Raw genomic sequence first — 14093 nt, 5'->3', positions numbered from 1 at the left:
TCAAATCAGTACAAAAATACTTTGTCATTGTATTGAGGAGCTGCTCTCCCATATAGGAAATCCTGATGGTGTTTCAGATAGTTGCAAACCCTTAATGCTACCATGTGCTTGCCTGTATTTTGCAGATAAAGAGAGAAAGGAGCAGTATGAACCAGGATAAAGATGAAAATGACAATGATCAGCTCAGCCTTCAGTATAGAACAGAATTAAGAATTGACTGTACCACTTAAATTTGTTTATTTCTGCATACCATTGTGCTTTTTCATACTGCTGTATTTCCAAACAGGGAAAAAACCATCAGGCTGAAAATGTAAAGAAAAAGTTCAAGGTGAGTCATGTGGATGAGAAAGCCATGGGGCTGTTGATAGCTTGGGTAGCTATGACTAATTGCAATGCCTGTCTTTTGTCAGAGAGAACAATGTGGATCAAGGGAAAACTCTGTCAGTGAAGGGTAAAAAGATTGATTTTGAAGGAGTTCACACTGTTGCTGGAATAAATGCCTGTGTAGCACTCACTTTTAAAAAGACAGCTTTTAAGACTGTTGCCCAAAATGCATCAGCTTATTTGGCATATAACTGGCAAGTCATTCCTTATTTTACTGATCATGTAAATCATTGTCCACTTGTCTCATACCAACTTACATTCACTTAACTGTTGGTGGTGTGATTTACAACCCTGACAAAGTAGTAAATGTCTCCTGTCTCTCTTGACTTTGATGAAATAATTCACACTGTGCCCTGTGGGCACCAGCTCGAGTTCTGTTGAATAGTGCTGGTTACCAAAGCATCAAATTTACTCCTTGCTCCTGCATACTCCTTGATAAAAACATTTGTTATGGATAACATGAAGACTTTGTGGTCTTAAATGTAGGAGACTGAACTATGGAAGGATGTGTAACGTTGTGCATTAGGATGTGCATGCACTATCACTGTGTAAAATGATCCCAAACCTCAGCTTTGGGATGAAATTCGTCATCTTTTGAATTCAGAAGGTGACATGTGATCTGTCCAATGCCATTGCTCAGTCCAAGAAGTGGAACAGCGCTAGTTTCACCCCAGAGATAACAAGTTTATCTCCTGAATATAAATAAGCAGGAATATTTTTTTTAGGGGAAGATTAAATCCATCTAGAATTGAACCCTAGACACCATAAAAGCGGTGGTTAGACGTCAGTAACAGCATGCTCCACCTGAGGTGGGTGCAGTAGGAGGATAAGCTGTGCAGGAAGGTGGAAAGATGTCAGGAAATTTCATGGAAGGCCAGCTGGCAGCTTGGCTACACAGAAATACCATAAACCAGGTATAGGAAAAACTCCAGGAGTAACCAACAATATAAAACAAATGTGAAAACAATTATTAAATTTATATTTATTATAAAAGCTTCTCTTTAAAAAGAATTTTCAACTATTTTGGTAGTCCTCCAGTGTTCAGATGAAGCTTTGACAGAAAACTGTGACCTCATGTCCTTGAATTTTGGATCTAAGGAGCAGGTGACAAATGAAGCTTAGGATGCTCTTGTTCGTATTTTTCCCATTATTTGTTAAAGAATGGAAAAAATACCCTTGGATGAGGAGCGGGATATATTTAATTCCTGGCATTTTAAAGTCGGGGTGGAGTTTCCAGTATTTCTTTCTCCCTGACAGCTCTAGGAATGAATGAAATTCATTGTTGCGTCACTTTCTTGTGCCTTTTCCCTGCCCGTGCACCGCAGACAGCTCTCCACTAGTGGTCTCCCCAGGCATGTGGCATCCGCCTCATTCCAAACCTTCCCTTCGCAAAACCAACACCGCTGGAGGAGCGATGGAATATCCTCAGGGATGTGCTGGCACGAGAGAACACACATACGTGTTGGGAAAATACAGAGCGAAGTTAGGAAAATAGCCTGCCTGTTTCTCCTGATGCAGAACGGGAAGATCTGAAGTTTCTCCACCTCTTTGAAGCGGGCTGCTCCTGTTTTACCAAATGCACTAAAATTCGCACAGTAAATTTACTCAGACTGAAAGTCTGAGTTAAAAGCTGCTCATTTTAATTTGAGCATTCAAAAATGGGACTAAGGTGCTGTTGAACACGTGTTTAAGACTCAGTGAGTGCAAGTTAATATTTCTGAAAACCCAGGTACAGCAGAGAATGCAGTGATGGGTCTTTCATATTCTTACAATTACTGGAAACATCAGGAAAGACCCAAGATTGATCCTGTCCCTTTCCTGCAGCTGTGCTGATGGCTTTGATGAGGTGATCAATTCCATCTCGTGAGTAACTCTGCCCAGCACGTTTCTTCTCTTTACATGAGAAGGTATCAGTGTGACTATTAAAGTTCAGCTCACAAACACTGCCTTAATTTTTCTCCCTCGATGCTAAATTTCGAATAGTCAGGCTGTTTGCATTTGAATAAACCCTTCTGGTTTGTTTTCCAAGCACAGTTGGGTGTGATTGTGCATCTCCTCCTCTCCACACCCTCCTTCCCCTCGGACGCTCCGGATGCTCTGGCAGAAGTTGGGGCTCCCCACTTGCTCCTCCCATGCTTTATGGGGCTGGAGGCAGCTCTGACCCCTCCCAGGGACGGAGCTGGGCAGAGGCAGCCGAGTGCTTGCAGCAGAGCCTGATCAGGGACCTGGTCCTGCCAAACCCCATCCCTCCTGCTCCAGCAGCAGGGATCTCGTCGAGTGGCTCTGCTGATCGCCCGTGGGCATTGTCCTGTCCAGCTCTCCCCACTAAAGGACAGAGATGGTGGCCACCTGCCTGCACCTGGCTGGATTTGTCTGCAGTTTTGTAGGGTGGATCGGGGTGGTTGTGGCCACGGCCACCAACGACTGGGTGGTGACATGCGGCTACACCATTACCACCTGCAGGAAAATGGATGAGCTGGGATCCAAGGGGCTGTGGGCAGACTGTGTCATGGCAACAGGTCTCTATCACTGCAAGCCCCTCGTGGACATCCTCATACTGCCAGGTACGTGTGTTCCATCCTCCCCTCCCCACCCTGAGTGAGGGCTGAAGCATTGCCCTGAGCAGCGCAGGTGCTGCTGCTGCAGGAGTTGATGGTGAAGCTCCTCCGGCTTCATCAGCACAAGAGGTGATCCATTAAATGCACTGAAGAAGGTGAATGATAGCTCTTGGTGTGATTCTCATTGATTTACACCTGGTTTTAATCGTACCCAGGTCTCGTGTTCCCTGTGGCTACTAAAATCCCATTCATGTTTAATCATTGCTCTTAGTAAAAGCTCACTGTTCCTTTCACGTCTTGGCTCTGGATTGCACTGCAAAACACACAGAGAGCACTGAGGTGTAATAGTAGAGCATTTCAAGGGGATGGCGAGCTATTACAAATGTTAAGGTTTGATTCCTTAAAGTGATTTGGAGCATAATGAATCTTTCAGCATTTATTATTAATGCTGCTATGGCTTTTAATCTTTCAAAAGATCATCATTAGTCTTGATGGTCTTGTGCTTGCCACAGGTTCTGAGGCAAGACAGAACTTTTACACAGCAAACAGATCTAACTACATTTAGCTTGATTTTTTTTTAATGATATAGTAACTTTCATCTAGCTTACTGCAAAGCAAAAATTAAGCAAGGTGTTTAATCAGCATTAACACATCTTTTGAGCTGATTAACCCTGCCAAAGTCTTGTGAGATCTGCTTCCTGTAAGTTTAGTTAGTGATCTTGCCTGTTTCAATCACTGCTCACTCTGTAGCACTTCATTCTGCTGTGTTTTAGATTGCAACTCCTCTACGATGTCAGAGGTGCCTCTCTCAAAGCTGACAGGGCAGAAATTGCCATTCCTTGAAATTTTCTTTCATGTTTCCTTATTTATTGGTTTAAATTGTTGTGAAAATAATTTTACAAGAGGTTAAAAATATTATTCCTGAATTTCTCTCGGTTACAGAGCGTGGTCTGTGTCACACTCTGCTAAGCAATGTTGAGACTCTCATTCTCCTTTTCTCTGTGTGAGCTTAATTTTAGTAAGTTTGCCTTCCTTACTGCTACTGTGGTTAAATCTGATCCAGCAGAGGAGACAGAGGAAGGTTTTGCCCCAAAGAAACAGTAGGGAATGCAACTTAATAAATAAGTGAATGGGTCTTGCAGCAGCAGAGAGCAAAGCTTCCCTTGAGCAGAAGCAAGTCACAAACCAAGATGTTTCTGCCTGTAGCCTGTTTGGTAACCACAGCTTGGCATGAGGGGGAAATTTATCCTGGTGTAACCGATAGCTGAAATACATTTAGAGCCTTTTGTTGTCTGAGTCAAGTCTTCGAAATGAATTTGTTTGTATTCTCATTTACTTGGGATTGATTGCACAGAATCCACACTGGGTACAGCCATCTCCTTTGTTTAGGGTCTCCTTTTATGCCCTGAACTCCTCAGGTAACATTGTTTTTAAGATTCCTCTTGAAAAAATCAAGGAAATATTCAGTACACACAGTGCCTGCATTTCCAGGAACAGTAAAATCCTCATTCCTGGTGTTGTACCTGTGTGTCAGTGGGATGTGCTCGAGGACCCTCTTTGCTGGTGTTGGTTGAGGCATCATGAAATGCCATGTCTGCCTCTGGCAGCTTCATTTTACCATTAAGAGGGGACAGAGAGCCAGCACTCTCTATGTGCTGAGACTGTCCTGAAAGCTGGGGGAGGTCACCAGGCACTGGGGCAGATCTGACATTTGTCCTTTTTCTTTTGCATGCAAGTAACGACCTGGTTTAATTTATTTATATGTAATTTTTGTACAGTATATATACATTGCATACAAAATATATAAAATTTAGGTATGCATAGTGTATATAAATATTTCTAAAATCATATGTTATGATACACAGACGCTCCTAGAGTGGCAGAAATGTCGTGGTCCTGCCCAGCACCCCCACATCCCCATGTCCCTGCTATTTCTTGTTGCCTTGTTCACAGGGACAGGTAGGAGAGGAAGGGGAGCTGATAAAGTGCCAGGGGATCCTGTAATGTCCTTAGGGACCCAGAGGAATAACGTGGCCCTTGGTTAGGCAGCTCAAGCAGCTCTGCAAGGTACAGTCTTCTCCCTAAGGAAGGGCTGTGCCAGCGGTCAGCTCAAACCACGGATCTCCTCTGAGACCCCACAGCCAGGCTGAGCTCCTGGGGAGCAGTGCAGGGATGGGGCTGTGGGTGAGGAGTGTCCCTCCTCCTCCTCTTCCTCTTCCTCCCAGGCCAGCGGTGCTCATTGCCTTGGGACAGCTGCTGGCAGCATCCCATGGACCTGCAGTGTGTGTAGTGGGTTGTCGACTATTCAGCCCTCTGAATGATGGGAGAGTCTTTGAGACTTCAAATCCCTGTTATTTAATCTTGAAGACTTTAAATTCTTCTTTAAATTCTTTTTAAAATTCTTTAATCAAACTTTTGTTACGAAAAGATATAGGGAAACTCCTTCCTGTCCATTTCTCCGACTTTCCCCTCCCATATTTTCCAGCTCCATCTCTCTGGGAAGAGCTTTTGTTTTCTGGGCAGTGCTGTTTGCTTATTTGTTTGTTGGAAAACTGTGAGCCTGCACACCCCGTGTTCATGCACTCCCCACTGCACTGCAGCCTCACTGCCTTGTGCCTGGTGAAGATTCAATGCTCACACAGGGATGAACCCATTTCCCATACTCCGTGCAAGTCTTGGGTTCTAATCCAACAGGAGCTTTTGTCTAAGATGTCCTTTTCTTGTGGCAGACAATAAACTCCTCCTCCCTTGCCTTGCCCACAGGGTATGTCCAAGCATGTCGAGCGCTGATGATCGCCGCCTCCGTCCTGGGCCTTCCTGCCATCTTCCTGCTGATAACAGTCCTGCCCTGCATCCGGATGGGCCACGAGCCTGGGGCGGCCAAGTACCGGCGGTCCCAGCTGGGAGGGATCCTCATCATCCTCCTGGGTAAGGCACCTGCCACGTGTGGAGGGCTGGAGCTCGTCCCCTGCTCCAGGACAGCGCAGGCTGGTTGAGCATGTTCTCCTGGAAGGATTTGTGCAGGCTGGGCTGGCCCCGGAGCTCTCCAGCATTGCTGCAGCCTGTGGGTGGACAAAAGGCATGGACAGGAGTGGGAGGACAAGGGCAGGAGGCAGGGAGTGAAGCAGGGTTAGAGGGAGGGCTGTGAATCCCTCTGTCTTTGCCTTGTGGAGTCCTCGGGTGTGGATTCTCTGGGAAGGCCACCGCACACGGGCAGTGCCTACAGGCACTGATCGTGCTGGCTCCCTCTGGGAGTGATTTTTGGAAAAAGGTCTAAACTTCCAAGCTACTTACAGGGAATGGATAGCCTCCAAATTTTCCTTGGGCATCCAGGGAATGTAAGCTGAGGCATGTGGGAAGGGAAGCCCTTACTGAGCGGGATTGGTGCTGTGGCAACTGTAGGGGAAGGAGCATAGAGGTGGCACGGACATGGGAAGAGGGCTGGCACTGACATGGGAAGAGGGCTGGCATGTTCCCTGTGCCTCCCAACCCCCTCTGGCCAGCATCACCCTCGGTCTCCAAGCTCCCCTGGGAATTTCTTCCCATCCTCGGTGCTTGTGGAGGAGATTGTTTTGAGCAGCACAGACTGTGGAGCTCATTGTCCCCCATGCAACACCTGCATGTTCTTGAGGCCTCGTCATCTCAGCAACAGCCTGCAGGGCCTTGTTTTCACCCGTCTGTGGCAGAGGAGGAGGGGAGAGGCAAAGTGGCCTCTTTGTGTGGCTCTGCTGCTCGCTGGCGGCCAGCACTGACATCATGCCCGTCTTCTTTCTTCTTCTTCTTCTTTTTTTTCAAGTGGGCACTGAATATAGCTGCACACTCAGAAGGGCTGTCCTCTGGATGCTCCTTCTGTGCAAGTGATCCCTCCTCCGTCACCTTGGGGTTAGTACAAGTCCATACATCCCAAATCTAAGGGATTGAGTCCAAGGGGCCCTACTGGTGCCTGTGGAGTTTAAGGGCACAGCTGGAAATCCTAACATCAGCTTTATAGGGCCTGCCTAGGATATCCCAATCACAAACAGCCGTGTTGGAATGTGACCTTCATCCCTGCCCCAGAACCTTGAGTCAGGTATTTGGGCTTGGAAAAGCGAAAGAAAAAGTGAGGGGGGTTCTGCCTGTGAATGAGGTTCTAGTGCCAGAGGAGTCTGCTCTGATGGATTTGCCCTGCCCAGGACAGGGAGGACCAGCAGAGCTGCACTTTGCCACAAAAGCCACAAGTTTTTGGTTCCAGTCAAGGAGAACCATGCTGCAGGTCAGCCCTGCTTGCATGGCTGCAGACGTGGAGGCAGGAGGATTGTCCCTAAAAATCCCAAAGGGCAAGAGGGTGACCAGAGGACCAGCATACGTGACAAATTGCAGTGACAGTGTTGGGTACTGCTGTATTAGAACAAGTGAAACCCTCTATGCTGCAGTGTCCCACCAGGGTTTGGGGTCTGGTGTGCCACTATGCCATCCCAGTCATTCTACAGTGGGACACCAGGGAGGAGAACAGATGTGAGGAGATGGTGGAGACTTGTGGTGCTCCGTAAGCCAGGCTCCCCTCTGCCTCAGAACATGGTTTTCCCACTAGGTAGATCCTGTGAGGAAAGGAAATGTGAGAGATCACATCTCTCACATTTGTATCACGGAGGCATTGGCAGACGAATGCTCTTTGGGTCAGATTTGGACCAAATCTTCCTGATTTTAACCCCTGTGAGCTCTGAAGCACCTACAGGTGAAGTGATTTACTCGTGTCGCTGGTGCCCTGAATGATCTGGGCTGGGATCAGCAGCCTGGTCACAATGTTTTAGTCACAATTACTATAATGCTTTTCTTGTCAGATCACAAATGAAGAATAAATAAGCTTCTTTTGCTCCTAAGTTGCTTTTTTATAAAAAAAAAGAAGAGCAAACCAGCCCACATTTACATTTACAAAGCCCATTTTTTTCCAGGCTGATCAGCAAGACAGTCCTTTGGAAGAAGAATAATGTACAGGGTTTAGGACTTTGACATTATTTAAGCTGATTAATGATCTGTTAGTTGCAAAATGAGGTGCCACCATTCCAGAGCATTTAACAAGCACGGATCAGGTCCTGAAAGATACAATACTGACTTAAAATCCATTATATTCTAGAAGTAACATGCCCTGGACTGTTTTTATTCACCCTCCCGCCATTGAATTCTCACTCATGGTTTCCACAACCTCACAGGCTCCAGGCTTTTCCTCTTAGGGGAGAGCAACACCCAGAGCTCTTGTTAAAAGAAAATGATCCCCAAAACGCTCCCTAATGCAGCAGAAATAGAGAGTGGGGATGCAAACAGGGGAGCTGGCCCCATGGCAAGCTTCACTTGCTGCTCGGGGAAGGGATGGCAGTTTGTCACTGAAATTTTTTGTAAGGGAAAACAGGGATTGAAACACAGCACAGAGCCAAAAAAAATTATGTATATAAGAAGTTGAAAACTTGCCAGGAAAACAATGGGCTCAGATATTCCATTGATTTTTCTGTCCACTGATAATCACAGGCTGCCGGAGTGCAACCTGTGTGCACGCCCTGCTATCCTGCTGCTGATGTGTTTATGGCTTTGCTTGATCCTATCTGACCGAGAGAATTGATTTATGGCTGAAAACAACCGTCAGCAGAGGTTTGCTCTGAGCTGGTATGAAAACATTGCACACATTGGTGTTGACGGAAAAACCCTGGCCCAGCCCGTGTTGTTGATACTAATTTAGAGGACCCCTTGCTGGTAACCAAGGGGGCATTTTCCCAATTGAGGAGAGGGATTCAGATGCTGGAAAATAGATGAAATATGTTAGTGGAAATTGCTACTACAAAATAACCCATTGTGTACTAACTAAAGGATGTTAATGAGTTTTTCTGAAGACTGCATGAGATTTACTTGTAAACCACAGATATCAAGATAAAAGGATTGTTTTGAATATAGAAAAAAGAAATGGTATCTGTTTTTTTCGACTAAATGCTTTGAAAGAGAAATCCATGTGACTTTGAGTCAGCAAGTCGGAATAGTTAAATTTAGATGTGAAATAAAAGTATTCTTTCTTCTGCAGAAAGCCTTTAACTTACTGTTAAGGAATTTGGCAGGGACGCACTGTCCCTTGAGTTAGAGTAATCCTGTTCCCTCTCCCCCAGCTCCCCAAGAACCTTCTGTTCTTCTTGTCTCTGTGCACGTCCATCTGACTCAAATACATCTCTAATGTTGAGTATTAAGAGTTTCAGCTCAGCAGACTGAGCTACTGCAAATCCACAGTTAAAAAGGACTTGGAAACACTGTGAGCTGGGATGTATCCCTGTGGGTTCACAGCAACCTGATAGAGCAAGGACATCCACGCCACGCAGTGCTGAGATGAGTTTTTAGGCAGAGACAGTGGCTTTTACGAGGTTGCCTACTCCAGCTGCAAAAGGCAGGCAGGATTTCCAAACGTGTGTTCCAAAACAGGCCTGTTTTTCCAACTGACTCGGTTGCTCTAATAGAAAATATTCCTTCTCTTTGCAGATCTTCTTTTATTTTTCTGCTAGACTGTATTGGCTACAGCAGTTCTACTGTCTGAAGATTTCTTGTTTAGAGAGAGGCAAAGGGTCTCTTGACATTAGCACAAGAGAAGGGATAGTAACTTCTATCCACACTCCTTTTCCATGTAGGCAGCCATTTTAAAACTTGAAACTTGCCCTAAAACTCCTTTTCCAATCTCTCTGGGTTTCTTGGCAAATCATCTTTTTTTTCAGCCTTTCCCTGTAGTACAACCAGAACAAAATTTGAGCCAATGGAGAGATATTGCAATTGCTGACTGTCCTTTTCCCATCCCCTCAGAGGATTTACAGCCCAGCCTAATCTATGCAGAGCGATGAAACCCAGTCCTGTTCCAGGGCATTCCTCTTGCTCAGCAGCGGGGTCACTGGTGACTGACAGCAGCTGGTGGCCTCTGAGGACAGAGAGGTCAAGTGAACCCATGCAAAGTCCTTGGCTTGTGTTTCACAGCTTTCTGGTATTGTCAGCATTAAAATAAGGTGGTTTTACATGTAGTGGAGCCACATGCACAAGAGATGCCATTGTGTGAGCATCCCTGAGAGCTCTTCTCACCCCAGTGCAAGTGTTTGCTTCGGTCCTGTCTTGTGGGGGAGGGTCTGGAGAGATAAGGCTCTTACAGTCTATAGACAAAAATATATATATTTACTGCTGACAGAGAAAGAAAAGATGATTGTGTTTTTTCGGACGACAAAGCAGCTTTGTTCCCAGAGCCCATTAGAATGCTTTGTGGATTCCCAACTGATACATTTTTGTTTTAAAGTGTTGGAGGTTCACGAGCTGTTTGCAGGACCACTCCACACGCAGGAGAAATGCTCTTCTCCCCTCTCTGCCTTCTCCAAAATTCCTTCCAAAGCTGCGGGGCCCTTCCTTTGAGGAGGCCCAAAATTATTTCTGGCTTTATAAGCATCCTTCAAATGTTCTTCTCTTTTCCATAAGAAAATATTTTCTCTCACAATAACTGCAGCTTTGGGGATGGGTTTTTTGCTGTACTGGCCAGGAGCTACGGTTTGTTCTCTGCTTTAACTAAACAATTTTATTTTTAATCTCACCCCTTTCTTTTTCCCTCTTGCAACCTTAACTTTCTGACACTGCCTCCAGATACCTTTTAACACGGTCGGTGGAAATCTGTAACGCTGCCACGGTCCTATTATTGTTTTGCTCTGATTCTCTGATAGCCACAAGGATGGAGTCCTGCACAGCTTGTCCCGGAGGCAAGTAAATATTGACAGATTAATTCTTCTCAGATGTACAGGCCATCAAGGAGTATTGTTTTAGGACCTGCTCCTGGGAGGTGATTAACACCATCAACTCCCGTTGCCCTCGGCGCATGTGGGGACTCTGTGGGGACTGTCTCCCTCACATGTCACCTCACAGCACCAGTGCAGCTGCCTTCCTGCTTTTTGTGGAAAAAGCCCCTATGGAATTTCAAGTAAAATGTGAAGCCTGCAGTCATTTTTTGACCCGCTGTAGCCTCTAGATAGGATCCCGTTTTTGCTTCTGCAGACTCTTCAGGTCCCATTTTTATTCAATTCAGTAAATGTCTGGAGAGCCTTGCTGGGTTTGTCCCCATCGCTTGATAGAAATTTTCCACAGGGAAGTAGAATCTGTTTTCCGGAGTTGTGAGGCATTTCCTTTTCCATAAAAAAAACTCCAGCAATGCCTAACTGCCCCCTATTTTGTCCCTGCTCGTTTTCTGCTCGTATTTAATAAACCCTACTCTTCCTTAGAGTGCTGGGGTATTTTGGGGATGTTTATGTGACCACTCAGTAGAGCCACAGCAATGATGAGGATTGACATGGGCTGAGGACACAGCACATGAGTCCATGTGGAAATAGGGATTTAAACCAGTTCACACTGGTCCACAGACTTTATTCTCTCACTGATCCATATGGTTTTCATGGCCTTGCTTCATGTCTAATCTATTCCTATTTCTTCACCTCTCCAGAACATCAGTTTCAGGGATGCCTCTCATTTTTCCCTCTTAGAAGATATTTCTAGGGAACAAATCTGTTTCCCTTCTAATAAATATATCAAATTGTGTCAGGCAGCAGTTGTTTTTCCTTCCTGTTGGTGCCTGAGAGAGATGGCTGTTCTCTCTCCATCTCTCACTCGTGAGGCTCCCATCTTGCCTCCTTCTTGGAGATCTCTTGGACCCAGCCCTGATGCCGCTGCTTCTGGGTCCCACCATGGGACTGGAAGGGAGGAGGGATGGGTTTCCCCTCTGTCCCCAGCTGCATGCTGTGTGTCCCGTGGCCGGGTGACACCCTGGAGTCCCCTCCAGTTCGCAACCCTAACGCTGTCCTTCCCCTCTCTCCGCAGCCATGTGTGGCGTGGTGGCCACGATCTGGTTCCCGGTGTGCGCCCACCGCGAGACCACCATCATGAGCTTCGGCTACTCGCTGTACACGGGCTGGATCGGCTCTGCCCTATGCCTCTTCGGCGGCTGTGTCATCGTGTGCTGCTCGGGAGACGCGCAGACCTTCGGCGAGAACCGCTTCTACTACGGCTCGGGATCCAGCTCGCCCACCCACGCCAAGAGCGCCCACGTGTAGACGCCCCGGGGACGCCCCACGGCTGCCGTCGGATGCTTTGGCTGGTGGGTCCGTGTGCCCTGGGTTTGCTTCTGCTGACACGCGCGGCTGTCAGGCTCCCAGGGGGAGATTTAGAAAAGCAGCACAAATGTCTGGTAGTTTGAAGCATTATTCTCCCCGTCTCTTCCTCCCCTTTTCTCTAGAAAGACAGCTCCAGCCAGCCCTACCTCTTGGTCCTCCCCGTTTTGTCCCGACCATCTGCCCCATCTTCTTGCAGCCAGGATGGTTTGGGGTTGTCGTGCGGGTTTTAGGGATTTATCTTCTAGCTCCCCTGATTATAGGAGAGTTTAAAGCAATAAAACAGAAATGAGAGACACTTTCCCACTGTTAGGAGGACTCTGACAGCTTCTCCCTGCTCCTCACTGTTTGGTTTCCCCTGCTCAAGGTCACGGCTCTGGCATGGCTGGGGAGGGAAGATAGGGAGGAAGGCTGTCCTCTCCCACCAGGCAAATGTTTCTCTTTTGGAACAAGAGGAGGGGATTTTTCTGCCTTTCTCTGTAAATACTTTTGTATGAGTCTGATCATTTTAGTAACAGTATTTCCCTCACCCCCACAGTCATCAGTATGAAGGAAACCGAACCCAAAGGTCCTAATGACATGGTAGATAACAGTGCCTTTTTAAATAGTTATAAATGACTTTGGGGGCTCTAATCCCTGCCCTCTGGTTTAGTTTCTTTTTGTTTTTCTTTTGTACAGATCAGTTACTAAAAAATGTATTTTTACATTTTTTTAAACGCCTTTCTTTCTTCCTCTAAGTTTGTGTTCCATCTTGCCTCGTTAAAGCAGCACATTTTAACATGCAGTATAATGTACCTGTTACAATTCTGGTGAGTACTGATGATGCCTTTGTACTTTCAGTGAAATACTGTACAATAAATAACAGAGTACCTGCAACCTCCGACTTACTTTTTTTCCTTCCTTCCTGTGTGTTTCCATAGCCAGTTTTCCCATGACAGGGGTTTGCCAATGATTTTGAAGATTTTTTTTTTTTTTAATAGCAGTTCAGGATGAAAAATTCCACTCTGCTGTGGCATTAAATGAAGAATATTTAAACTATGACTAATCTTCCTGCATGGGGCTGTCCATTATCTTATCCTTTCAATGTTCCCACTAGCTGCTTGTACCTATGGTAGCCACTTGTGGGATTCTTTACATTGGGAAGAAATAGAAAGCCCCTGAAGTGGTGGAGATGACCCTGAGCACTGTGAAGTTGAGACCTCGAGTTGCTGCAAGTGCTCTCAACTGAAGTAGGAGTCTGATCTGGGGTCATTGCTCTGATTAAAACTCTGTAAGATCAAGATCTAACTCTGTCCTTACCAGAGGCTGTAGCAATTTAATTACGCTGATACAAAATCCCATCTGTTCCCAAAGATGTTAACTCAGTTCAAACAATTTGTGTAAGCCAAGAGAAGGAAAAGAGGAATAGCTGCTGTTCAGACATGGGCGAGGGGAGAGCCCCAGTGGAGAGGCAGGAGGAGGAGAAGGGTCTGAGCAACCAAGTTTTTTGGGGTGATGAATAATGGGAAAACAAGGCTGTCAGTCAAACCTCGTGCATTCGGGACTGTCTTTGATCTGCTTCAGCTGGAGAAACCAAACTGAGCGACACAGCCATGGGCAAGGATGCTGCAGCTCCCACCTCTCCCCTCGCCCACGTGGGAAGCTGGAGCATTTCAAAGGAGCCAGAGGGAGGCTGGCTGTGCTCCACAGGGACGCTTTGCCTGCCTGGCCCAGGGATGGGCAGCAGCCCGAGCATCTGCCTTTCACACCGAGCAGCCTTGAACGCGGCTCTGTTGTGTGAGCTGTGCATCGCAGTGCAATGTCCCCAGGGCGGGCGGTGGCAGGACACTTGTGCCCATGAGATCACAGGCAGGGCACAGGCAGTTGTTGTACGCGCCGGAGGACGCTCTCAGTGCTGCCATTGATGTGCGGCTGCCCCGGGCGGAGGGGGGCACAGACGTGCCAGCTTGTGCAGGCTGCCCGGGGATTGTGGATTGTGCCCGCGGATTTACTCGCTTAACCCCGGCACCGACTGCGG

At 46.8% G+C, this 14093-nt stretch overlaps 1 protein-coding gene across 1 annotated transcript; it reads left to right on the top strand.

Moving 5' to 3' along the window:
• The first annotated feature begins 2512 nt into the window (after window positions 1-2512).
• On the top strand, window positions 2513-12952 carry CLDN11 (claudin 11). Its single transcript, XM_042041971.1, has 3 exons — window positions 2513-2948; window positions 5706-5870; window positions 11787-12952. The coding sequence occupies exons 1-3, from the start codon at window positions 2723-2725 to the stop codon at window positions 12017-12019; spliced, it is 624 nt and encodes a 207-aa protein (XP_041897905.1). The 5' UTR covers window positions 2513-2722; the 3' UTR covers window positions 12020-12952.
• Window positions 12953-14093: the final 1141 nt, after the last annotated feature.

The sequence above is a fragment of the Corvus kubaryi genome, unplaced genomic scaffold (assembly GCF_017639235.1).
Source record: "Corvus kubaryi isolate FWS band 111438036 unplaced genomic scaffold, C.kubaryi_AGA036_p1.0 37397, whole genome shotgun sequence".
Taxonomy (NCBI): Eukaryota; Metazoa; Chordata; class Aves; order Passeriformes; family Corvidae; genus Corvus; species Corvus kubaryi.
Note: the sequence above shows the minus strand (reverse complement) of the source record. Positions and strands in the feature narration are given on the sequence as shown.